Genomic DNA, 25,665 nt, shown 5'->3' with positions numbered 1-25,665 from the left:
AACTGAACAGCCATTGATGGACACATGCCTAAATCGCCAAACACATCTAATATCTACACGGTGATTCAGACCTATGGAACTATTTTACAGAATGTAACATACTGTATGTTTTACATACTGGCAGAGCTCTTAGCACTTCACAAGTCATGCTCTAGCAACCAAACACTATCAGGATAGTTTGGTAACGTAGCTACAAATCAGTTAGTTACATCTGTACTGATTTGACTTTATCGTGGCACCCTACAAATGGCCCTCAGTGGCACTTAAAGTGAGCCTAAATCGTGAGCTTTGATACAAGACTAACTAATTCATTTGTATGATGACAGCCCAGGGATGTCCATGGAGAATATTAAAAATTTGTGAATATTTAAAAGATTTATTTCGGAAATTTATGTGAAAAGTGCTGCAGTTTCTTGAGAGCTGCTAAAATTTGCATCATTGGCTCTTTGTATTTATTTTACTTATATGGTTCTGGGGAATATAAAGAGGGTGGAGATCAGTCAATGAATTTGGATTTTCTGCCAAAGGTCTCCAGGGTGCAACAGTTGCTGTACCTTCAAACGATCCACAAACCCACATTATAACAGGAAAAGATGAACACAAATCGTTTTTCATTGTCCACTAAACACAACACAATAATATGAATTGAAATCGAATAAATAGTACAATCACAATTAACTTATCGCGTTTTAACTATTGTGTGCTACATTCTCTGATTCTCTGATTGCATCAGTTTGCTCAGAAAGAGGAGCACACTCCTCTGTTCTGCTGTCTAAAAGCAGCAGGTAAAAGAAGAGGCTGAATGTGTCAAAGAGAACTCAATAAATAATGGATGTCATGAAGCTTCAGTGGAAGCTGTCGGCTTTGAAATCCACTCCCTGGTTGAGTCACACTCCCAGTTCGCTCCCTTCATTTTACATTTAACGGGCCTTGTGCCGTAGAACCATCATCTCCAACACACACACACACCTCATCTGGCTGGGGCTGTCTGAGACAGTTAGTGCTGGGGAGGTGCTGAGCTCAGAGCTACCAGGCAGGTGTTGTGTCCGTCTTAGGGGCTCACGTCTGCATACATCAGCTTCAATTTCACCCACAGTTCTCTGGGCTTGAGAGCCTGCTTGACACTCACAGGAAGGGAGCAGACAGCAGCACCAGCCAAGGGGAAAACTAAACAGCTATATGAGCCTTTTTCGGACCAGGCACACAGTGAAAATTGTGGGGTTTCTCAAAGCCCCTTTAAGGTTAACTGGTTTTCTTTTGTGGCTGTGAGGTGATTTCTGAGCTTCTCGAATCTGTTCATGCTCATTCGTGGAGGGAGCAGGCTTTTAGCTGTGGAGGTCCCACATGTCTAAACCCCATACAAATCATTTTCCAATATTGCTGACACCAACAGAAGACAGCAGATGCCTTGGAATTAAAGACCTCATTAAAGTCAGAGCAAACAAATTGATTTTATGGCCCCGCATGACTCTAACACAACTTACACAAACCTGGGCGATCACTATAACAGTTTAAATGTGTTCAAACTTTAATTTTAAAAAATGTTCATCTTTTTTTCCCACCAGAAAATCTTAAATGCATGCTGTGAGCTCCACATGTCAGGCTCTTGCACAGATGGATCAAAGTCAGCAGGATAAATGGCTCCTGCCTTTGATAATAATTAATTACACACTCAAGCAAAAACAAATGCGTATGCAGGCTCCTCAAATGTGAGGGGATTACACCTCTCTCAGTAAAACCCAGAGACATACTGTGACCTTTTTGTATCACATTATCATTTTCTTGCCATGTATTTTACATTGTTTTTCCATTAAAAAGAGAACGGGAAAAAATGTCTTTTTGGATATGATATAAAGAAAGAGATTTTGGAGTGAAAAACAACATACACATAAACAACACCATTTGCATAAAAGCAAGAGATATGCATGAAATGTCAGAGGTATTTGATCCCTGGTGCAAAGTTGCCATGGAGATGTAATTTGTGCTCATTGTGCCGTGGTGCAAAATTTATGTAAAATTTATGTTTGCAGAATACCAAAGACACAAGGAGACAACAGAGAATATTCTCCTTGTCTCTGTGTCTCCTATATGAGACCATTGTCCTTCAGCTACAATGTGAATCTTCTAGCTGTCAAACTGGGAAAGAAAGAGCATTGGCTAAAGGCCACTTGTCTTTTCACTGGCACCCAGACCGTGTTTGTACTGTCAGTCCTGCACAGCTCAACACAAACTCATATTTACCCACCACTGTATTGTGTGAAGGTGAATCTAAAAATATATACACATAAATAAATATAGATATGATTGGGCTTGAATTTTGATTACTTTGGCATCACTCCCTGATCTAAGCTGTGCTACACCTATTTTAATCATTCTTTGGTGTATCCCACTGCATGATTAAAATGCAAAATGATCATTTCTCTCTCCATGACTATTAGAGCCTATGGGCAAACATCTGGGACACTCACACCAGGGTTAATAATCCTGTTATGCACATGCATACAGTAATTATGGTGGGAGACGGCAGTTTATTGACAAGGACATTGTAGATTTTCTCTCATACAGCAACTGTTTCTGGATTAGACTGCGTTACCATCTTTTCAAATTCCTATGCTAGACTATACTCTAATTGACAAATTTAAAGAATACACGGTAGTTTGACATTTTCCTTGCATTTTCCTTTCCTCTTGCATATAATATGCATTACATTGGAAGACTGATATCTTGGTGTACACATTCTCTGTGCAATTTTCTTCATTTTCAAATGGGAGTTTGTACGTAACAAAAGAATTTCCCTACAGGGATTAATAAAGTTTTTCTGATTCTGATATGATAATAGTATGTAGCTTTAGCCAGCAGCTAATTAGCTTAGCTAAGCATAACACGGGAAACATGGGGAAACAGTCAGACTGCCGCTGTCCTAAGGAAACAAAACCAGTACAGAACCTCTGTGTCTAATAAACTCTTACAAAAACCAAAGTATTAAATTGGTGATTCTGTGTTTTGTTGCAATATTTGTCCCTAGCTCTTGTTCAGCCAAGAAACAGTCCAGGACACGACCCCTCCTAAAATGGTGATTTGTTGTTCTTATATATCTATAAATGCTTGTTCTAACGAAACACAAGAGATATAATATGTTTATTCCAGCAATTTAGAGATGTCGGTAGTTTGAAGGATGCTAGCTGTTTCTGGTATTTATGCTAAGCTAAACTAACTAGCTTTCATGTTTATAGCTGAGTTTCCCATAATGCAACTAGACCTTTCCCCTGATTTTATTGTCTCTAAGGGGGGATTTGTCACGTAGCCAAGTGAAACAATGAACACAGAATTTAAAATAAATTGTGTAAAAATATGTGAAACTTATGAAATCCCATAACTAAGGTCTCATGAAACATTTTTTTTTTACCTGTAGCCATCTTCAGTGGCTGTAACATTATCACCATCATCTCTCGCTGGATATCTCCGGTGCAGAAATTTAACTTACACGGACGCTAACGTCTGTGTGAGATCCCTCCGCCTAATTGACTCTCGGTGTGAGCCGCTGCACCTGCCTCCACGTTGCTTCTCCCTCCGCCTCCGCCGGCCCGCATCATCTCCTCCTGCAGAGAGCCGAGCCGGAGCAGCAGCGTCTCTCCCTCTCCAGCTCCAGCTTTATGCCTTTGAGGGCTGCCCGGTACCGTGGGGGATATTTTATCAATGCTCTCCACCTAATGTGACAATTTCATACAACTGCTAGAAAACACCGGCTGAAGCAATGGGAGCCTTTGGAGTGTTAATAGGGATTTTACAGTACGCGGGACTTTACATTCAACTTAACGCAGCGCTCAACGTCGGGCACGGCGAGGTGGACAATCATGTCTCTGGAAATGGTAAGTTGTTCAGTGTCTGTGTTTGTTGGTGGCAGCTTGAATGCAAAAGGAAGCGCCTTAATATTATGATTTTTACTCTAGAGGAGTGGCTGGGTGGGATTCAGTGAACAATGATTATTCTTGATCAGGTGCTGATTTATTTTATTTTATTTTATTTTATTTTATTTTATTTTATTTTTTGGTTACTTGTTTTTGTCGTGAAGCTTTTTTGTAGTCTTATTATTGTCTGTGATAAAACTTCTGAATATGCACTTTTATCAGTTATTTCCAAATTAAAGTTGCTGTTGTGTAAGTTGGTGAAGAATTTTGATCTGATATTGACATATCACTTTTAATAACTTATTAAGAGCTGGGCTGCTCATAGCACATTCATACCATACATTCACAGTGATAAAGAATTAGTTTCAGCACAACCTGCTCTGTTTGACTGAATCATCTACAGCATAAAGGTTTTTTTTAGGCCAGTGTACAGTAGGCTTTTTCAGTACTGACCAAAATGTCTGTTTAATTATTACTGCATAAAATCCTTTCTGAAAAACAACAGCTGTAACTATAACAATAATAATATTAAGATATCTGTGGTCTAAATGTCAGCACAAAATGGATTTTCATTTTCATATTATAGTCATTTATTTTATAACACTCACAACTGAGTGTGTGTGTATATATATATATATATATATATATATATATACAGAGAGAGAGAGGAAAAAACATATATTCATATATATGATAAAACTGTTATACAACTGTTGTAGTGGGATCTGGAATATAGTTTAAAAGTACTGGTGGTTTACCTGTATGAGGTTCTGGTTCTGATATTAAGATAAGCCAGTTATCCTGGTTTGGATCATATCCTGGAAATGTAAGTGTTTTTATTTTGTCTAACTTTACGTAACACAATACTGACTCAACTGTTACCATAAGGTTTAGCTTTGTATACTGCAAACTCAAGATACCGCCTGATAGCTAGTCGTGATATCCAGCTCCATTTATGTATTTGAGAGTTTTTAAATCTCAGCCTGGGATTTAAACCATCACTCTTTGTCGTGGCACAAATGTTCCTCTCTTACCTGAGGCTTCAAGAATCCTAATAACCTAATACGACGCTAAAAACAAATATTAATTTCAAGTCAGCTGTGCGAGGGTCGACATGAACTATAAACTCACACAAGAGCAACAGTGCAGTATGTCAACTTTAAAAATTAACACAGATTAATTTATGTTAAAAAGCCTGCAACCTAGATTTGGCTGGGGGTTTACTTTGATGGACATGAAATATCAACTTGTAAGGTAATACAAGCCAAGGTGAACCATAAAAACAAGAAAGAAAAGCACAAGGGCATGTGCCTTCAGTGTTCTTGAGACAAATTACAGTTCCTGTAGGCACCCAAAGGAGAGAGGGCCTCTGGGCTGCACTTTGTGCTTTTTATGGAGGTGGGTGAAGGGTTTCTGTTACTGTACTGTAGCACCTTTATCATAATTCATATTCACAGTTGGGTGTTGAGACAAAACTCTGTGGTTGGTTCTTGACCACATCCCCTATTTGTGCTGTTGCCTTCCAGAGACTCTGATTTGCTTGCTGTGATTAGACAGACCATAAAACTAGCCTGTGAAAACCTGCAGTAAAACTGTATTTTCTTTTAATTAAAGGAGGGGGGTGCCCAGATAAATGGACTTAGCAACAGCTGGATTCAGATCCAGTTTCACAACAGAAAGGCCATCTTCATGTTTAAATATATAATTCTGTTTCTTACAGCTTGCTGTACAGGGTCCTTCAGTATAAATGCCATTCCACATCTCTGTCTTTGAGGATGTCTAGTGTATAGTGATAGTAGTAACAGATATTGACCCTGCCCCTCAAATATGTTTCTGTTTGCTAAGCTAAGCGATCAGACAGCTGCTGAAAATAACTTTTTTTTTTTTTTTTTTAGCTCAGATTAACTTTACACAGTGGCAACTTTTTCAAAAGAGAAATTCTTAATTCTGCCCAAAGAAAAGAAAATTAGAACAACTCTGTATCAGTACCAGTGTTTTTTAAACATGATTGACATTTTCACCTACTTGCAATTCTACCTTCCTCCAGCAGGTCCAAACATGGATTTACTGTTATCTAATTAAATTGCGTGATAACCACTTCATCACAGTGTCTCACCAGCTGTCCCTTGAGCCCTTTCTGCTTAGCAAGTTAGCTTTAGTTCAATCACTATAAATGAGTGCAGCGGTTCTAAATGGATTGACTGTCTTGGACAGGTTAGAAAATCAATTAGCAGCATTTGTCCCAAAGGGAGTTAATTAGAACTGGCTATAATCGTTGTGTTCTTTCTCCCACTCTGCGTGTCAGACTGGCCATGAAGAAGAAACGCCTCAGGGAGTAGAGCCCTCCACTTTCACTTTTAAATAACAGCAGCTCCAGTACCAGAAAAGAGAGTTTTGGTATCTTTATGGTTAAATAATCCTCAGGAGATTCTTTTTTTTTTTTTTTTTTTAACATCTGGCTCTTTGATAAATTGCCCAAACAGAGGGGAGCTGAGCCTTCATGTGGAGCAGAGAGGCTGGATGCACTGTTCCGAAGAGTGCTTGTTAGATTCAGCTCAGGCTCATTTGTTTCAGCTAAGTGCATCTGGTTTGGGCCCGGTCATCCCCTGGACCCCAATTTCCACTTGAAGTGTAGATCGAATCACCTGTGATGCACAATTATATGCCCAGGTTAGATGGATCAGTACTGTCACCGCAGTTGTGCGCCACATGTGTCAGAGGCATGATTCTCACCTGTCATGCCCCTGGGGGCGGAGTCTTAGTGGTGAGGACAGAGAAAAGACCTAACAGTTGGTGTTGTTTGTGCTTGTGTGGTCTTGTGTGTGAGTTCTTGTCCCTGTAGACGGCGTATAATGCAAAGTGATGATAAAGCCGCGTGTTTTCATCATAAATTCTGAACATTTCCAGCGCAAGCCATGGCAGTGTTAGTGCTCTTTGGCAGCGCTCATCCTGTTATCCATCGTGAGCGAACCGCTTTCACAGTGTGGGGGCGTGTACCAATTCATTAGGCCTCCAAAGTGTCTGGGATCCTCTGCCAGTCCTCTGCTTGGTGTCCTCTTAATGAGGACGGCCAGCCCAGGCAGTTTGCATTGGCTTTCAATTTAATGGAGCTCTGGCTGTGCGAGGGGGTGGGGTGGGGGGCAACAGATTGTACAGTCATACTGTCACAGCAGAGGGTGCTGGCAGAGGCTCGGTAGGAGAGAGAGCAAGGGAGTGAAAAGATGGTTGAAACAATGCTCACCTCAAGAGGATGCTGGAGACAGGAGTAAATTTTAACATGTCGCGACTTGTCAGCTGCTTCCCCTGATGATGCAGTCATCTCTGGTGTGTTTGTCATGACCCATTGATGAAAAAGTCTCTGTCTATTCCACTGATCTTTCTGTGAAATTATTAATAAAAGCACATTTTCAGACAGAAATCTTGATTAAACTGGGTATTCAGAGTCATTCATTGTTGATTAGCTCTTTCATTAAACATGAACTTTTGCTTAAGGTTTGTCCAATTAAGAAAAGAGCCAGATACTCTTGTCGCTTTGCTATAAAAACAAAAGGGCAGCATAACAACTTGGGCTGTAACAGCCCATTGTTTTCATTAGGAATTCGACTGCAGAGTATTTTCTGCAACAACCAATTTATCGTCTTGTTCAATAATATGTTGGAAAAAAGATGGAAATGCCCATCACATTTTGTTAAGGGTGTTGTTTTCAAATTATTTTATTCAACCAAAAACATAACAGTAAATATTCCCATTTTATTGTAGCTGGAATCAGGGATTGTTTTGGCTTTTGTGCTGGAAAGTTTAAAGATCATCAAAATTGTTGATTAATTTCCAGCCGAATCAGCTCTTTAAAGAGCTCTAACCCTAACCCTAACCCTAACCCTTAACCACCAGAGAGAGGAAGATAGTATGTTTTTCTTGACACTGAAGAAATGTCTCTGAAACTGAAAGGGACCAGAAAAGATCCTGAGAAATTTATCTTTGTGTAGGTCCTTATCTTGTCCTTGCATATAGTCCACAGCGTGGACACCTTCAGCATTTAAGGTGCAGTTTAAGGCGCAGTGAAAGTAAAGGACTCTGCCTCAGATGGTTGGAGAATGGAGAAAATACTGTATAGTGCATTTTTGATAAGGTCCTAGTTGTTTAAGCTCATTTAGACTCACTTGAACTGAAATATGTTGACAATACATTTTATTACATTACAGCCATACTTCAACATACAGCATTACTTCAATGAAGGTGAAACTGCCTCAGCTTTAATTCAGCTTCCATTTTCGTTCTGTGGATCGCTGTAGATTGGACACATCAATGCCAGGCACAGAGCTCTTGCACTCAACTGTCCCATCTCATGAAATCACACATCACTTAAAGGTTCCCAAGGGCAACATACTAGAACCGAACATAATGTTGTCTTTCATCCCCCGGGGAGTACAGATGGAGTACAGTGTGCGTTCTCGAAAATGCCCCAGAGCTCGGGCATGTGTTGTCAACAATACGTGCCACTTTGTGTTGCCCACACACTGGCAGGAAAGGCAGAAATAGTCTCTGAGTCTTGTGTCCCATGGGCTATGAAAAATTCACTCCTCAGACCCAGAGTATCGGCGGCAACAGGCAGACAGCTGCTTGCTTGATTGCTGGCTCCATTCTTATTTCATTATTTTACCTTCCACCTTGAATGAGGTTGAAGGTCTCTCAGCAAGTGATTATTTCCCTAAGGAGACTCCTGTCTGTTTGCCCCGCCACTGATTCTAAACCAAATACAGCGTTATTGACAAATTCCAAGACTACTTTGTCATTGTTGTGTTTTTATTTCCCCACATTTGGTTATAGGCTGTCGCTTGTACTGTAACTGTGCTGTACCGAAATCCCTCGACGCAGTAAGTCAGGGTGATAGTAACTGCAGGAATAACATTTGACTGAGACTGTAAGAAGCGTAGGAACACTGTAAACAGAGAATACAGTAAATTAATAAAACAAACTTAATCTGGCTGCTAAATAATAATCTTTTCATTGGCATTGGGTGAAAATTTAAAAACGTGTTTCTAAGCCTGTACAAGATACATGAGGTTTTTCCCATATTCACTAACCAAACATGACTTCTTCCTCTAGTTGGTTATCTGCACGCAGGATTAAAGCTTTTTAAGATCAAGATAAATATCTGCAGCAGGTCTTTTTATTACAGGAGCTTCTTGTTGTTTCATCCACCGTTCCCTCGGGGCTTCCCTGATTATTAAAGCCATTCATCAAATTAGCGAAATACCTCTTCCCCCACGGCTTCTGTTCACGGGCTATTTACATGCACCTTGGTGGAAGTTATGATGTTAAGCTGGATTTTTACGTCTTGCTATTTACTGTTTTTTTTTTTTTTTTTTCTTCTCAGTGATTCATTTCTTCTCTTCAGTGCCCTACGGATGTGACTCAAATAGAGGTATTGAGTTAATGAACCCGATTTTACTAGCCGTCCCTGTAAGGTGGCACCTTTTCAGATGAAAAATGTTTGCACTTAACTTTGAGAAGGATTTCCACATCTTCCAGCTACCAGGGCATCATTTCAAATGCCTTCTCTGTGTCTTTACTCTTTCAGTACCTGTACACGACTATGAGATATATGCCAACATTCACACAGACGTTGAAAACATTGTTTCTACATTTGTATTTTCTTTTAGTGTCAGAAAAGAAAATGGAAACAGACAAAATGATGATCGTAAGTTATTTAGACGGTAGAATTTCTGTATAATTTTCAGCTTGTGGAACACTGTTATTAGCTCGCTAGCCTCCCTATTTTTTCAGCGGACGGGGACATTTTGGCATGGAAAATCAATTCTGACCATGTCCCAATCATTTGCAGTGCCTTTGCTGTCTTGTCTGAGTGTCCAGCTAGTGTTACTGAAAGGGAGTTGCATTTCAAGCCAGCAAACAGATGGACAGTGAATTTTAGAAACACCTCCCACTGGAGTACAAAGAGTTTGAAATTGAATGGATATGTCTTTTTTTCCATGTTTAAACAACAGTTCAGATTTCAAATAAAAAGTGACAGCTCTAGTAGCAGCTCTAGGAAACGTAGAGAGAACGGACTAACTCATTATTGGCTTTGGTCTCATGTGATATGTTGACTATAAGTAAAGTACAGACTAATACAAGCATCATACTTTAATGGCTTGACAAAGAAAAGCAGAAGCTTTCAGGGTTGGTGGCAAGCTCACGCTGCACGCCTCTCTGACTCACACTCTCCTGTTCACACACAAGCACACACACACACACACACACACACAACCACGGAGAAGCAAAGATACGGATGTCACACTTGCTTCTTGTCCATGCTAATAAGCCCTCTGTAATTTAGTCAACCTCAAACAGCTCAAGCTCCCGCCACAGCAGGGAGGGAGGGCGAGAGGGAAAGAGAGGATCGATGGATTGACCTCACAGTGGCACTCAGGCTGGATGGATCTCTCTCATTTTCCCTGGGACCTGACGTGAGAAAATACTAGAGAGGTCTCTTTTGGGCTTGAACAGTGCACATGCATTTGTTTATATATTTATGTCCTCCATCGCATTGCTTTCTTTCATTATTTTCTCTTCCCTTTCCATTTTTAATGAGTCTTCCCTGGATAGCGAGCAGCTGTCTATGTGTTCTTGTGGCCTCTCTTCTATCACTGCTCTCTGAGCAATATAGTGAAAAATGCCCAGGAAGACCATTTTAAAAATGCATGCACTGTACTTGCATCTTCAAACAGGGGTCCCCTGCCTCTACTGGAAGGTGGTTCTGACAGTACAGCCCTTATGAAAATCTCTACTTAGAAAAGGCCAAGCCAGGTGAACTCATTGTGGGCCAGCTCTATAGCATTGTAAATGAGACAAACCAGTGGGCTTGAGATTTCCCTGAAAAGTCAATATTCACCTCAGAAGTACATGTTTTCACTCTTTTCTCTGCCAGTTTGTGGTCATGAAAATTTACCAGTGGAGTCAGCTTTTGTTTTGATTTAGCATTCTTCCAAGGTTATGGGATTGATTTCTGGTGATGCTACTGTGATTAAAGTCAGGAAACAGTTGGATGTCTGCTGAGCAGGCTTGTCAGGACCTGACGTCGGCACAGCACTCACCGGGAGACGGTGTGTTTGTCAACAAGTCGTGTTTCACAGGCAGGTTGAAGAGGGTGCATAGAAAACTGAACGGCAACTGGCAATTTGACAACAGCCAGATCGATAAAGCCGGGACGAGAAGGAAGAGGAGGAGGAGGAGAAGGAAGGACAGGAAAGGCAGGAAGATGAGGCATTAGTTTAGGCACCGCATGATTTGGAGATTTGGATAATTTGGGATGTATGCATGAAGCTTCAGGGGTGTATCTGTTATAACGGTCATAACATCTTTGCATTTGTGACACTGTTTGTTATGGATCCTAGAATCAACCATTCAATTACTGTCTATCAACTGTCCATGGACATTTTTGTTTTACACATTTTTTTTTTTTTTTTTTTTTAATGTAAAGCACACTTAACGGACCAGTGTGTAGGATCTAGGGGGATCTACTGGTAGAAATGGAATGTAATGTTCATAATTATGTTTTCATTAGTGTATAAACACCTGAAACAAAGAATCGTTGGGTTTTCATTAGCTTAGAATGAGCCCTTCGTATCTACATAGGGAGCTGGTCCACTTCCATGATGCCCACCATGTTTCTGCAGTAGCCCAGAGCCAAGAGAGGTACTTTCGCATTTTCACGTTACTGTAAGGCCACCGTAGTTTCTATTACACGCTTGGAAAGGTAGGGATGAGAGGTGGGGTACAGGTGGTTGCAATCTGCAGCCTCACCACTAGATGCCACTAAATCCTACACACTTGTCCTTTGAGGTTGAACACAGTACATTACACTGAACATCCATTTTAGCACTTAGTGTTTTTTTCCATACAGTTACTTCATTGTGATACATATGAACATTGTAAAAAATAATTTTAGTAATACCTAATAATAATCTGTGAAGGACGAGAAACAAGTTGATTGTCAAATGTTTTTGCAACCTGTCATACTACATCATCACGTGTCAGATTTAGTCGACAGGTGCAATCGTGGTATCCCTTCACAGACTGAGCTTTACATACAGCAGGCAGATATCAGGGGCACATGAGGAGGAAACAAAAGATGAGTTGGTGGGTTGGTAAGTGTGAGACAAACAGATAACTTAGATAAATATTGAACCTGTACCATGCTACAAAAAGCCAAAACTTTTTAAGTATTTGTTTTACAGTAGTTGGATCCGTAATCTGAGGAGCATTCACAGAGAGGCACATACAGTATATAGAAACCATATTTAGTTAGCTTTAGTAGAAACTGAGTTGTAATGGATAGTATTCAGTTGCCTGCTGATGAAATCTGACTTTATTATTTGGTGAATATAAATACGTTAAAAACTGAAATTAAGAATCACAATTTCCTTGTACTCTGTCACACAGACACAGTTCTGCTGCCTTGGTTTGAACAAGAACAGGGAAATTTCATTTTTGTACAGGGATTCAGCTCAACTCATATTTTCTTGTTATTAATGGCAGTTGCCTGCTGATGAAATCTGACTTTATTATTTGGTGAATATAAATATGTTAAAAACTGAAATTAAGAATCACAATTTCCTTGTACTCTGTCACACAGACACAGTTCTGCTGCCTTGGTTTGAACAAGAACAGGGAAATTTCATTTTTGTACAGGGATTCAGCTCAACTCATATTTTCTTGTTATTAATGGCAAATTGTCCTCACCTCCAGTTCTCTGTAGAGCTTAGAGTCATTATTGTCCAAGTCTCTCCACCACCATGTCCAACAAATTTTGGATCTTCCCTCAGTTTTTTAGGCTTTTCAGCGATCAGTATGGTGCCATTTTTCATATAATTAATTCTCAACATTTGTGTGAATATCCACATTGACACTGATCGCAGCAGTTTACAGAAAAGAAGGACCTCAGAAATGTTTGACATGTTGAAGAGTAGAGCAAGTAAGAGTAAGAGATAAAAGAGGAGTAAGTGGAAGTGAGCTGGTGATTAGTCTCGCTAAATTAGTGTAAAGCAAATAGTTAAACTAGAGTGTGAAATCTGATCTTCACCCAGCTTTTAAATACCCATGCAGTATTTATCATAAAATCATTAACAAAAAATAGAGATTATATGTTTAGAATGCAAAATTGCATTGACATATGGTAATGGGTTTAAACTTTAATTAAAAGCAGATCTTCTTGCATCCAGCGTCAGAGCTATTAAAATAATAATGTTTTACTGAATGATGTAGCACTTTAAAAACAGTTTTATTCTCTTTAGCCTTTGCATCTCAAGGCCTACAGCATGAATGAGGTAGTGAAAAGTTCTTCTGCCAAATTTCAAAAAGCAGCAAAAAGCTCTGATGCACATTTGCGACAAAAACCCAGAACGTTTCACTGTCAACATGTCGAAGTTCCATAAAAATAAAAAAACTTTAATGGAGCTTTTCGACAGACGAGTGAAGAAGCCATATCCATTAGTGAAGAGAGAAACTGAAGGATGCATATTGTAACTCCATTTACAAGCACAAAGACTGACAGGGCAGAGGGTTAGTGTAGACTGTAATACAGCAGTGGGGATAATTGCCTTTCTTGTCGTGTTTAGAGAAGAGCTGAGGCCTTTAGCTCTCCCAGCTTGGTCAAAATAACTTGTTGTTCTCAGATACTTCTGTGTTTTCATTTTATTTTATTGTCCAAAACTTGACCCAGTGAGGTTCTGTGGATGTGCACACAACTGTATTTGTTGCTGCACTTTTATGATATTGTTACCTAGGGATACAACGAACATTTTTGTTCATTAGGGATTAATCTGTACTCTGTATAAACTTAACTGATTATACTACATGACTGCTTTTGACCTTATCATCTATTTGGGTGTATACGGTTGGAAATATATCTACCAGTTGTAAAACGGCTTTTTTGTAGGATTGTTTTGTTTTTAATCATGTTTTTGCAGTTCAATTGCGGGAGCTAGTAAAAACAGCAAAAACAGTTGGGATTATTTTTGTTTAATTCACCAATAATTAATTAATTACCCCACTCCACAGTAGCCTGCCCTTTGCAAGATATTGTTTGAGCTTAATTACATGTGTTTTCTGTTTCTCCTCTGCCTCACTCAGTGACGTCTCTCACACAATCATTCCCTCTATTTCTGATTTCATTATATATCCACTCGATATTCTGAATAAACCTTTGCTTGTGTTCCACCACAAGGTTGCACATGGTACAGTTTTTGTTGGTAAAAATGTTTGCACATGAGCAACTTAACCAACCCCTAAAAAGCTGTAGACCAGCAGTGACTTTTTTTTTTTTTTTTTTTTACCAATTTTGGACAGACGGTGGTATCAATAGAGATGGAGGATTATTTGTTTTGCAGCTGTAGCCTTTTTTGCATACTCTAACATCTTTTGATCTCCCTGCTGTGTCTACATTTAGCCTTTTTTTAAACAAAGTTAATTACATGATGGAGTCAGTGAGCCTAAACAGTAATTGTATTTCATCTGTGACAAATAAAAAAAAAAAAAAAAAAAAAAAAAAAAATATATATATATATATATATATATATATATATATATATATATATATATATATATATATATATATATAATGCTTCCGTCATAGTGTGGGGACTCTTCCATAAATTCTTTTTCATTTTTCTGTTCCTCTTCCACCTGCTGGGGAGAAGAGTTTTGTGCTTTGTTCTTTTTTCAGATTGTTGTGATCCTCTGTGCTTTGGTTGTGTGGTTGGAAGACATTGATCTGTGTGTGTGTGTGTGTGTGTGTGTGTGTTTTTGTGTGTATGAGAGAGAAACCACATGTGTGATTGGTGTTGCAGGATGATATTTGGAGAGAGCCTTTTCTCCTCCAATAGTTATACAGACACCTTGTTCATTCATTATGGTTCATTTGTGACAGCATGTCAATGTTACCCATTACACCATTAAACATGCATTTCAAATCCACAGTTACACAAACACACAGACATCACTGGGTGTTGAATACAAGTCATAGGGCACCACACACAGTGAGGCACACACACTGGGTAAGTCTCCCAGGATGCTGAACACCTGCCAGCACCAGTGGGCAAGGCTCCAGGAGATGTAGTGAGCTACTCTGAGAGTGTTGGAAGCATCTCTTTGTGCCAGACACCAGAGAGCCAACACACACAGACTGCCCACTCAGCGAGAGAGGCACAGAGAGGAGGAGAAAATAAAGAGGGGAACTGAATTAAAGGAGGAAGGGAGGCGAGAGTATAGAAGAAGTCTCAGTGAAAATAAAAAAGAGGTAGAAGCGCTAATAGGTAAAAAGTAAGAATGAAAGGGCCAATAGAAAAGGGAGAGTGGAAGAGTAAAAATGCAGTATTTTCAACACACAGGAGGGGGAGATTTGTGGGAGATGTTACTGAGCCGGCGAGAGGGACAGCAGGGGAGAGAAAGAGCGAAGAAAGGATTTAAACAAGAGGAAGAAAGAGGTGGAAAATTGAGAAAAATCTTGCGTTTGCAGAATCGGGGTCTTATTGGCTGGCTGGGGAAATGAGAAAGTGCAGGAATTACCTTGCAGCTATAAGCCTGTCCTGCTGTAGCTCTGGACTCCCGAGTGTATTTCAGGACTCCCTGTGCAGCTCTCTCCTTGACTCGACTTTGACTTCACACACTGTGGTTTCAAATGGCTGTGGAGACTCAGCTAGCTTCATTAATTCTTCACCATTTCTCCTTCATACTATACTTTGGTTGTAAGTTGTGGAAAAGGACTGGTTTATATTTGAATAGGCACCAAGGAAGACTTTTGCAAACAATGATATACACTAGAGGTAAAAGATAAACGAAATCTCAATCAAATTTGGCCTTGATTAGTCAGTTGTTACGTCTATAAATTAAAAATAAATGGTGTAGGAAGCAGAAGCCAAAAACATTGCTTTTATGATGTTAATCAAGGCCAAACAACATAATGTTTTAAATAGTTTTAAAACTCTAACCAGCTAAATATCTACTTGCAAATTGACTACAGCAAACACGGCACGTGTGCAGTTTACAATGGAGCAACAATGGAGGAAGCACTTGTCAAAAATGTTCAGGACGCTGTGTTCTTGATTTCAGACAGAGGCAAACAAAAGCCAGCTTCTCATTTTTAGCCGTCAACAGTCCATTTTGTTGGCTTAAATGAAAACTAGCAGATTTTATCAGCTGTAGCTGATTAAGCTAACGTTAGCTTTGTGAGATGGTTGAAAACAGTCTCCATCTTCGCCATTTTAATCTGAGAATAGCGTACAGGATGCTACACACGATGTTTAGATAAAGGAATTTAGAAGCAAAAGTTAACAGGTTTCAGGAAAAAGCCTAGTTTAAGTTTGATCAGATAAAAATCTAAGATGAGGCTTTTATTTTCATTCTAATTTAACCTAAAGTTAAAGGTTTACCTGCTACGTGGACAAGCAAAACAGGGGTTTGATTTAAGTTTTATTGATTGCATTTTTTTTAAATAACGGTATGTTTTACTATGTCATGATATAACTATATTCAACACTCATATAATGAGTTGGGTTTGGGTTGCTGGAGTGTACTTCCCCAAATTCAAAAAAGAAGAGTTGCAAAGATTAGCTTGAACTCTGGTATCGCAGCATCCAGGACCTGCTTCCACACACTGGAGAAAGAATGAAAATAACATGACATAACATAGCAGAGATTTTTCTTTTAATGTAACCTTCAACCTTGCAAAAAAATGTATTATGAAAAATCCCTTCAGAAATAAGGCTGGGTTACGTGACTGCTGTAGCTAGCTGTGATTTGACACAGTTTAGCAAAGGGGTTTAGCAATCTATTCATTTCATTCACATTCATTCAACGAATCATGTAATAAGATAATAATTTGAGCATTGCTTTAGTCACTTTAGACGGTATATTTGTCCATATCATCCATTTTTATGCTGGCTTGTTTTGTGTGTTTTGCTGTGTGTGCCCCACAAACTTCGTTTTTGTCTGCAGGAACACAGTCTGTTCAAAGTGACAGATGCTGCTGTCTGTGCTCTGCCGTTAGCTGTTGATACTGTATCTGGAGGACAAAAAAAAAAAAAAGTAGCACCTGCATCGAATACTAAGAAAACCCATATGATTGAAATGCCACCTCCTTGTTGTTTTCTTATATATTTTATGCACAGCGAAGTTCTCGGCTATTCCAGGCTTCAGCTCTGCCACCATATGTTCAAAACACATTATTACAAGACATTATGATAAGTTTTGTCACACCTTCTGTGCTCTTCATCAGATAGCTGAGGGATGGAGTGCCATATTGAATAATGAGATGTAAAGGGGAAAATATAAAGGGAAAGAAATAATAAGAAGATGACTCAATAAGAAGTGAAAGTTTTTTTTACACATACGACACCTTTGAGTGTTTTTTCAAACATAAAGTTAGTGCTGTTACACGAGCAAGGATCCTTGGCATGAAACCATGAGGAAACACCAGGTGTTGATTTAGTCTCACTGTGTAAAATTCCAGAAATAATTGGCTGCTTAAGAATTATAGCATAGGTGGTGTCGATACATCTAAAATAGCTCCTCTTGTATGTTCAGAGATTTTAGGTCTGGCTTCAGTTTATCTTCTGAATCCTTTAACTTTAAAGTAAATGTTGCTATTTTTGAATCTCTTGGACTTGCTCAGTACAGATTGGAGTGATTTGTTATGCTGCCACGCTGATTTTCCTGCCATCAGGAAAGCCATGCATCATCAGATGAAAATGAATCATTATGCCAGCTGTGATTACAGTCTACACTGGCATTGAAGGAATAGTTAGCGCTACAGGAAACTGTCCCAGAAAATGTGTCCCACTGTGCAGCCGAATCACAAAGAATCAGTGCAGGAGCACTGATTGTCTCTTTTTCCTTTTCACAGAGCTGCACAGGACTCAAAAATCGGGCCCAGAAAAACATTTATATGGCTGCTTCAGTGGCTAGTTATCTGTGTCTCCTTCTGTTTTGCTGTTGTATCTGTCTTAGAGTCTAGTGATAGTTTGACAGTTTAAAGTGACACAGTCAAACATATTTGTAAAATGCCCATTTTCAATTTGTTTCACCTTTGGAATTTTATTTTACACCACAGCAGAAGAATCAAACCAGAAATCCTAGTAATACATACTTGTAAAACGCCTGTGCTGGTTTGTGCATGCAGATAATTCAACTCAGTTCAATGAAATGTTTAAATATTTAATCTTTGGTACTATACCGTATATAATATGTACAATCAATGTGGCATATTCCTTCTCACCCTCTACTTTTGCTTAACTGGCATGTAAACGATGGAAAGATTAATATGTGCAAGAATCAACTCTCAAATTAAATATATTTTATTTTCACTTCTAAATGCTTAACTTAAAAGTTTTAGCTTTTAGTTTTTAGCTTTTTCTGGAGCTTTAACTGCATCTCACAGTCTTTATCAGTAGATCGAGTTGTCTGGGTGTTGATGAGGACCACAAGATGTTATTGAAAGGTCCAGAAAAAGCAAGGAAGTGGACCTTGCATTAAGATTGACGTTTCCAAGTTAAAAAATGAACTTTCAGCCTCAGCTGATACCTGCTGTTCCATGTTGCTTGTATCTGTCATCACCCTCACATGGATTCTGCTGAAGGAAACTGTGATGTTCATGACATCAATACTTGGCCTGATATATATTCAATAAAGCATATTACTCATAGATGGAAATGGTACATTTAATCATAACTGTACCAGTGCGCAGGTGGAAACTGTCCTGATAAGGACAAGCAGCCCAGATAATTAGGTGTTTTCCTAGCAGTATTTAACAGTTGGACCAATCAGACAACCCTGTCTGTAACAGTTGAGTAATCGGTAATATTTCATTCCTCTAGGAGGAGCATGGGGTAAGAGGGTTAAAAGATTATCTCTTGGAAAAGAGATTCTTGGTTCTCCAGACCCTTCACAATGGCAGATATGTACTTTGTACTCTCTGTTATTTGAAGATTTAAAATTGTGTGATTCAGTATTCAATTTTTTGTCCTCCCGAGTCTTTGATTTGGTTCCTACAAACCCAGAAGTGAAAGTTTTGATAAAATTTGTGTAGTCGTAAAAGACGGAAGAAAATCCACAACAGTTCGCACTGAAAGAGGGAGATGGAACAGGACTGGAGAGATAGACCGCATTTGACTGAAATGTATCCTTATCTCACCTGTTATTTTTCAGTCTCAGGAGAATTTGAGCTAGACAGAAAAGTATAAGGAGGTGTTATTTTGAAGTGGCTAGAGCGTGCTCATACATAATGGACCTTCATGTTGCCATGACAAAAGCATGTGCTGTTATTTTAACACCTTACATAATCAGGAAGACATTTCAAGGGTTTAAATCCTTAATATGGAGACACTTTGTCAATACTTTATCTCTTGGCTGAAGAATTAAACATATACACAATTATTTAAATGCTTTGGTTGTGGCACTCAGAAGATGACTCAGAAGCTTTTTGGTAATGTGGGCTGTGTTAGTCTTTACTTCAGTCTCTGAATGCAGGTGCAGTTTTCAGCCGAGCCAATAATGAGAGGACATTAATTGAGCTACGTGCTGTGTGTGCTGTGTTTTTCACTGACAAATATTGATATTGAACATTTGGAAGGTATGTTCATTCTGAAAATGTAAGAAAAAAACACTGACAGTGAACATTTTATAAAATGAAAGTGGTATTCGTGCATTGTTTACAATGCTTGGCATGATGAAAGGAAAAGGTTTTACTGCAACAACAAGGTAGTGTTAAGTGGACTGACTGGACTCTTATCGCTGTGTGTGTATTTGTGGTTAGTCACTCTGCTTTTCAGCTCGTCTCTCAGTCTTTCCTATCACTTTTCCTCACTTTTCCATCTTTCCTCTCCCCACTCGCCTCAGTTCACCTCTGGCCTCCATCCTTCTTTTCTCTCTTTTCCTCTTGTTCCTCTTCCTCTATCCTTCTTGGCCTCCGTACAGCTCCATCCTTACAGTATGTCTGCTCATGACAAATGAGGCCACTGCCTGGCCGCAAGCAGCGGTGCATCAAGGGCATGACTCCTGAGGGCCCAGTCAGTCAAACGATACCAAAACCCTCTCCTCCACCAGTCCTCTTTTCTCAACCCTCTTCTTTCCATCATACTATTCATCCTAGGGCCTGCACCCCCTCTGCTCTCATTAACATAATCTCTAGCAGCAACAGGCAACTGTTTTTTTTTAACCAAACAACCTCTGATAAACCGGCTGTACACCCACCTGCCCCAAACAGCTGACATAAAAAGTTTGCAACTAACTAGTGAACATAGAGAACAAGAGATATCAATTTAGCAATTATGAAAATTTCTGTGATGAGCTGGTAGAGACCAAAACAAGGCTAAAAAGAGGCATTACTTCAAATGAATGATGAAGTTGTAATAGCAACATAATATATGATATACATAATGCATATATTATTTAACACATCTCAAACACTAGAACATATGGGAAAAAGAACAGTTTCTAATCTACTGCCAAGTTATATACTGTATGTCCCTGAATCTAATTTTAATTGATTCATGTTTTCTTTTTCCCTGTTTTTCTTCTTTGTTTCTTCAAACACTGTAAAAGCTGAATGTGTGTTTACACATTGGAGTATTTTGGTCATTTTTGTGTCCATTTTGTCTGTGTTTCTACAGACAAGAGAGGTGACAAAGTGCCCCCCCCCCCCCCCCACACACACACTGAGTGAGTCAGATATGTGATGGAAAATGTGCTGTTATGATGAGTTAATGACCATTGCTGAAAACTGGTCCAGAGAAAATTATGTCGGCGGTGTAGGTGGTTGACCTTAGCTGCGTGGGTTTCAAGTGCAGTGACGATTCAAAATGTTCGGCTCTGGCTGCTGTACCACCAGCAGAAGGATTATGTAATGTTCTTGACACCCTTTCAGTTCAGGTTATGTTCTGTTTTCTTCACACTGAAGAAACAAAAACAAAAGATTGTTCAATTTGCAAAAGGTCTTGCCTCACTTACTTCTAGAGAAATTACAAAGAAGGGATGGTTGCCACCTGGGCAACACATTTAATAAGTAATACTGCACTGAAAAAAATGTTTAGTTGAATTTACTCAATTTTAATATTGAAAGTGGTTGCACACAATACATTCATCTAAATCTAGACATATTTTTTAAGTTGGCTGTACTTAAGATTTTTGAGTAATTTCAAATAAATTATGTAAGTAGTTTCAGCACAAAAATTCTGAGTATTTGTTACTCTGATTTCCTTAGTAATTCTAACTAAATCCATGTTCAATTTACTTAAATTCATTATGGAATTCATATATTGTGGTTACATAATTTGTTATTGTGCATTAAATTAAATTATTTTATTCTACATTATGTAAAATATGTTAATTAAATTCACATTTTTTTTTAAAACAATCAAAATGCATATGTAGATGTGGGGGTGGCCGAGAAACCCAGTATACAACAGTGAGTTGTGGCAGTCTGGCGCAATTCCCAATTCCATTTTATTTGACAAAATTAGAGTCTTGTTAAAAAAACTTCACAGGAAAAAATGCACATCGGGCCAACCAGAAAGATAAAAGTAAGCAAAAAGGGGAAAAAAATTCAAGAGCACTTCTCAAGAAGAATCAAAATAATACAGAACAAAAGAACTTGCCCTAAACTGCTTTTCTGGCTATACCCTTAAAGTTTGGGCACATGGCAGGAGCTATAATCTGGAGCTGTGTTCAGGAGCTGTGCTTCTCTCCTTTAGGCTCCGGCCACCACAGCCTCCTCACTTTTATACTGGTGGACTGCACCAAGAAATCAATATCAATTATCTCTTCCAGCACACTTACAATAATCCCAATACTAAATAACATATTATCAAATAGAAGTTCAGTTAAACTTACTTTAAAAACACGTATTTCTTTTTAAACAAGATACTTATACAGGTCATTTCACCACAAAAGACAAAACACCCCTCCCACTCTACCACACTTGGTTTCTTCCCCTGTGAACCCCCCTATTTAACCAAATGGACCGCTCCAGCTCAGGTTTGGCTGTTCCTGGTCTGACGGAGGAAGAAGTGCAACAAAGGAGACAGGTGAACACAAGTTAAATTCAATAAATCAAATACACGATCACAGTGTGTCTTCTCTCCTTCACCCCCTCCTCCAAATGTTCATACCACACACATCACCACCAGCACTTCACACCAGGATCAACATTCTGATAAAATCTACCTGAGAAAGAGTGTGTAGCACATGTGCCTTACTTTAGTGCACGGGGTCTCCCGTCAAGATTTAGCTGAATGTATTGCATTCACTTTCAATATTAAAAGAGTTAATTCAACAAAACATTTTTTTCAGTGTGGTTTGTTCCGCTGATAAATTCTCTGTGAATTACTCCTTACCTAAATGAACTGGCTGCTAACACCTTGTTCTTGTATGTCGTGCAGTTTTTCTCTTGCTGAAATGTGATAAGCAATGTCACCAGTGAAACTGGTCGGCACTCTGAAAAATAAAAACCTTGAGTATTTGTCTATCTGTTATTTTGAGGATGTCTCAAGTCCATCATTTCCCTTATCTTTCCTCTCTTTTTTTTCCTCTCTCAGCTCTTTTTACAGAGGTGCCACACGACATCACGACGCAGAGCGGTGAGGATGTAGAGATGGCTTGTTCCTTCCGTGGGGCAGGCTCTCCCTCCTACTCCCTGGAGATCCAGTGGTGGTACATCAAGGACCACAGAACCTGGCAAGAGAAGTCACCCCAGATCACTAATTATGTAAGCCGCCAGGGAAAAGCAATGGTTTTTCTTGAGCTTTTCATTGAGCTACAAGCTCAGTGTTTATCTTGATATAGGTTTTAACTGCTCAACTTACATGTATATATGTGAGTAGGCAACTCAGTCTTTGTGTTTTACCCATGTTTAAATAAATCCAAACAGTATATTTAGTGGTTCCCTGTAAATCGAAAAGAAAATGGTTAGTGCTTTAAAGCAGCCTATCATAACACTATATATGACCGAGCTATTTTCACATTCCCGATTTCTGAGAGGACTTTTTTGGCGATAATTTTACTCAGCAACCCATATTTTTTTCTTTAAGGTTAAATCTTTTTCTTTTTTAAACCGTTAAGTAGACTTACAAAGCCCATTTTCAGTTTCTGCATTGCAAGTTTATTTGGACCCAACTACTCGGACTCAACCTAAAGCTCACTGTCTATCAGGCAGAGGGAAATGCAATATTAGCCATGGCAGAAACCCTCTAGCACGGAAACGAAGGGATAATTGCTGATTAGCATTTGCCAGCACTGGGGGAACAGGTTGACTCTCTCCCATCATGGGGGAACTCAGGCTCCCCTGTTGTGCCTCTAGACACTATAATTGGCGCTGAGAAAGAAATAGATTTTCAAAATCTCTGTCTGCTCCATGCATAATTCATACCTATGCCCAAAAGAATACCTCTGTGCCTGTGAATACACACTCACAGACACACTCCTGCTCAGATGATTACGTGCTGTAGAGTGTGTGCTCATACACACACATTTAAACATGCATATATAAGCATGCATGCATATGTACAGACAAACGCTGAGAAACGCTCAACTACCAGAGAAAATGATAGATCAGCAATCTGAGGAAGGTTTGTTAAAAAAAACTTCAAAAATGTTCATCCACTGTAATATTATGCTCCTATGAGATTTTTTCTTTTTTTTTTTTTTTTAATTTTAGAAAAGTGCAGCTTTTTGTTACTAATGCATCATCCTTATTTTTGTGCAGGTTGTACCCCTGGAGCAGACGTCCAGAGATGCCACCAAAATTAGCGTGAGTTTGATCCGGCATCAGCTGTCAGGCAACACAAAGCAAAGTCGATATCAAAGAAAACTAACAGACTTTTTGTTGTCAGGAGTATGAAAGACACCTGAGTTTCTGCCTGACTTATTTCCATTCATGAATGGGTGCATTAACTCTTAAAGGCAATAAAGTTAAGAGAAAGTGTAGCTGAGAATGATTTAGGATATATTTATGTGTATATTTATGCTTTATGCTTTAAATAAATGCAGGCATGCATGTTGATTCTTCTTTAGGTGGTAAAAGTGGCCGGCAGCAACATCTCCCATAAGCTCCGTCTGTCCAGCGTCAAGCCATCAGACGAGGGCACATACGAGTGTCGTGTCATCGACTTCAGCGGCACCGTGGCGCAGCACCACCGGGTTCGCGCCTACCTCCAGGTGGAGCCAGAGAGGAGTCAGGGGCTGGATGACGTCCAGCTGCAGGAGCCTGGACACCGGTCGCACGGGAACCACCCGCACCCCCACCACGAGACAGAGGGCAGGGAACTGAAGAGGAGATCAGCTGGCAGCACCACTGACTGTAATGAGAGCTGTGTGCTGTAGAGTGGGCAGCCTGCCCAATGTGTGTCTGCATGGTCATGACTTATCTCTGACAGGGGGACGGTCATCAACACACCACGGAGCTGGGGCGTCGGTCGTAACTGGACACTTTGTGTTTCATGGTTCATTTGTCTATCTTTAATATTGTTGTTTTGGATGCCAATGCCGTTGAATGCCAATGAAGGGCATGATTTTACTGAATGTGTATATGATTTGTTCTATCTTTTGTTGTGTTGTTTATTTGTCTCTGTGCTTTTTCCTGTTTATTAAGTTTACGTTAATGTGACAGCAAAGCTGTAATAACAAAGGAGCACTTTTATTTTGTTATTTTGTTTGAGCAGGACTCTTTCAGTGGCCGAACACCTACAACCTTTCCTCACAGAGTTACAGTAAATGGCAGTAGAGAGTAAGAATTATTATAGCTATCATAATAAATAGAGCAAAGTTGGGGTTCACTGATACAGACACAGAACAAACCCTTTCATTTTGCAATGTTCCTCTGTCTTTTACTTAAACATTCACCAAAAGCTGCAGTATTTCAGTGTAAATGCTTTCTAAGGAATAAAGAGCAAATTCAGCTTTTTTTCATTTATCTGAAAACTTTTCAGTGTTTCATTTCTGTAGTCTTTGTTAAACACCTTGAGAGAAAATTATTGTGTTTAGCTTTCTAAACCACGACTAGAATGTTTGTTAAAATACAAATGTATGCCTTCATCATGTCAAAATAATGTAGAAATTCTTGTGCATATTCACACTTGGCACTGTAGACTTTAACTGTTGTCGCTAAAAATAAAGTTTACTCTGTGCTACTTAACCAAAAGACTTTAGAAACACAACTATGGTAATCAGTCCAAAATTTTTTTGTCATCATTTTCTTGACCACTATATAAATTTTTGTCTAAGCTTTTACATGTTTGTCATCTCCTCTTGACTGTGTTTGTTCTAAGTGCTGCTGTTTGGTATCTGTTCTGTTAAATACATTCATTTGAAACAAATTTGGTGTTTTTTTCCCCCCATGACTTTACACAATTGCTCTCCTTTCACCCCACACATCCTGTTCAAAATCATATCAACAGTGAAATGCTTGTGTGTTGCTGCCAGCTACTGTACAACACAAACAATGCAGAAGCTTTGCATCTTCCTTTTCAGCATGTGGAGATATTGTTTCTGACCAGCAGAGAGCAGCACTTCCTCTAACCTTTGAAATAAGTCACATACATGCACAAATACCTGAATATACACATGTACGATGTGTTCAGGAAAAAACAGGAAAAAACCTACAGTTAGTGATTTGTCTTAGGCCATGGGCCCAGCACAAACAGTACTGCACAGCACAGAGTAGTACTGCAGTTTGCCATGAATAAGAAAGATTTTGCGTGCAGTATTA

At 39.2% G+C, this 25,665-nt stretch overlaps 1 protein-coding gene across 1 annotated transcript; it reads left to right on the top strand.

The window, feature by feature from the left end:
* Nucleotides 1-3,735: 3,735 nt before the first annotated feature.
* Nucleotides 3,736-24,281, top strand: vstm2l (V-set and transmembrane domain containing 2 like). Its single transcript, XM_041034564.1, has 4 exons — nucleotides 3,736-3,869; nucleotides 22,499-22,668; nucleotides 23,665-23,709; nucleotides 23,973-24,281. Exons 1-4 carry the CDS (start codon nucleotides 3,755-3,757, stop codon nucleotides 24,279-24,281), a joined length of 639 nt encoding a protein of 212 aa, XP_040890498.1. The 5' UTR covers nucleotides 3,736-3,754.
* Nucleotides 24,282-25,665: the final 1,384 nt, after the last annotated feature.

This window comes from Toxotes jaculatrix, chromosome 3, assembly GCF_017976425.1.
Source record: "Toxotes jaculatrix isolate fToxJac2 chromosome 3, fToxJac2.pri, whole genome shotgun sequence".
Taxonomy (NCBI): Eukaryota; Metazoa; Chordata; class Actinopteri; family Toxotidae; genus Toxotes; species Toxotes jaculatrix.
This window is presented reverse-complemented; position numbering and strand designations above follow the sequence as displayed.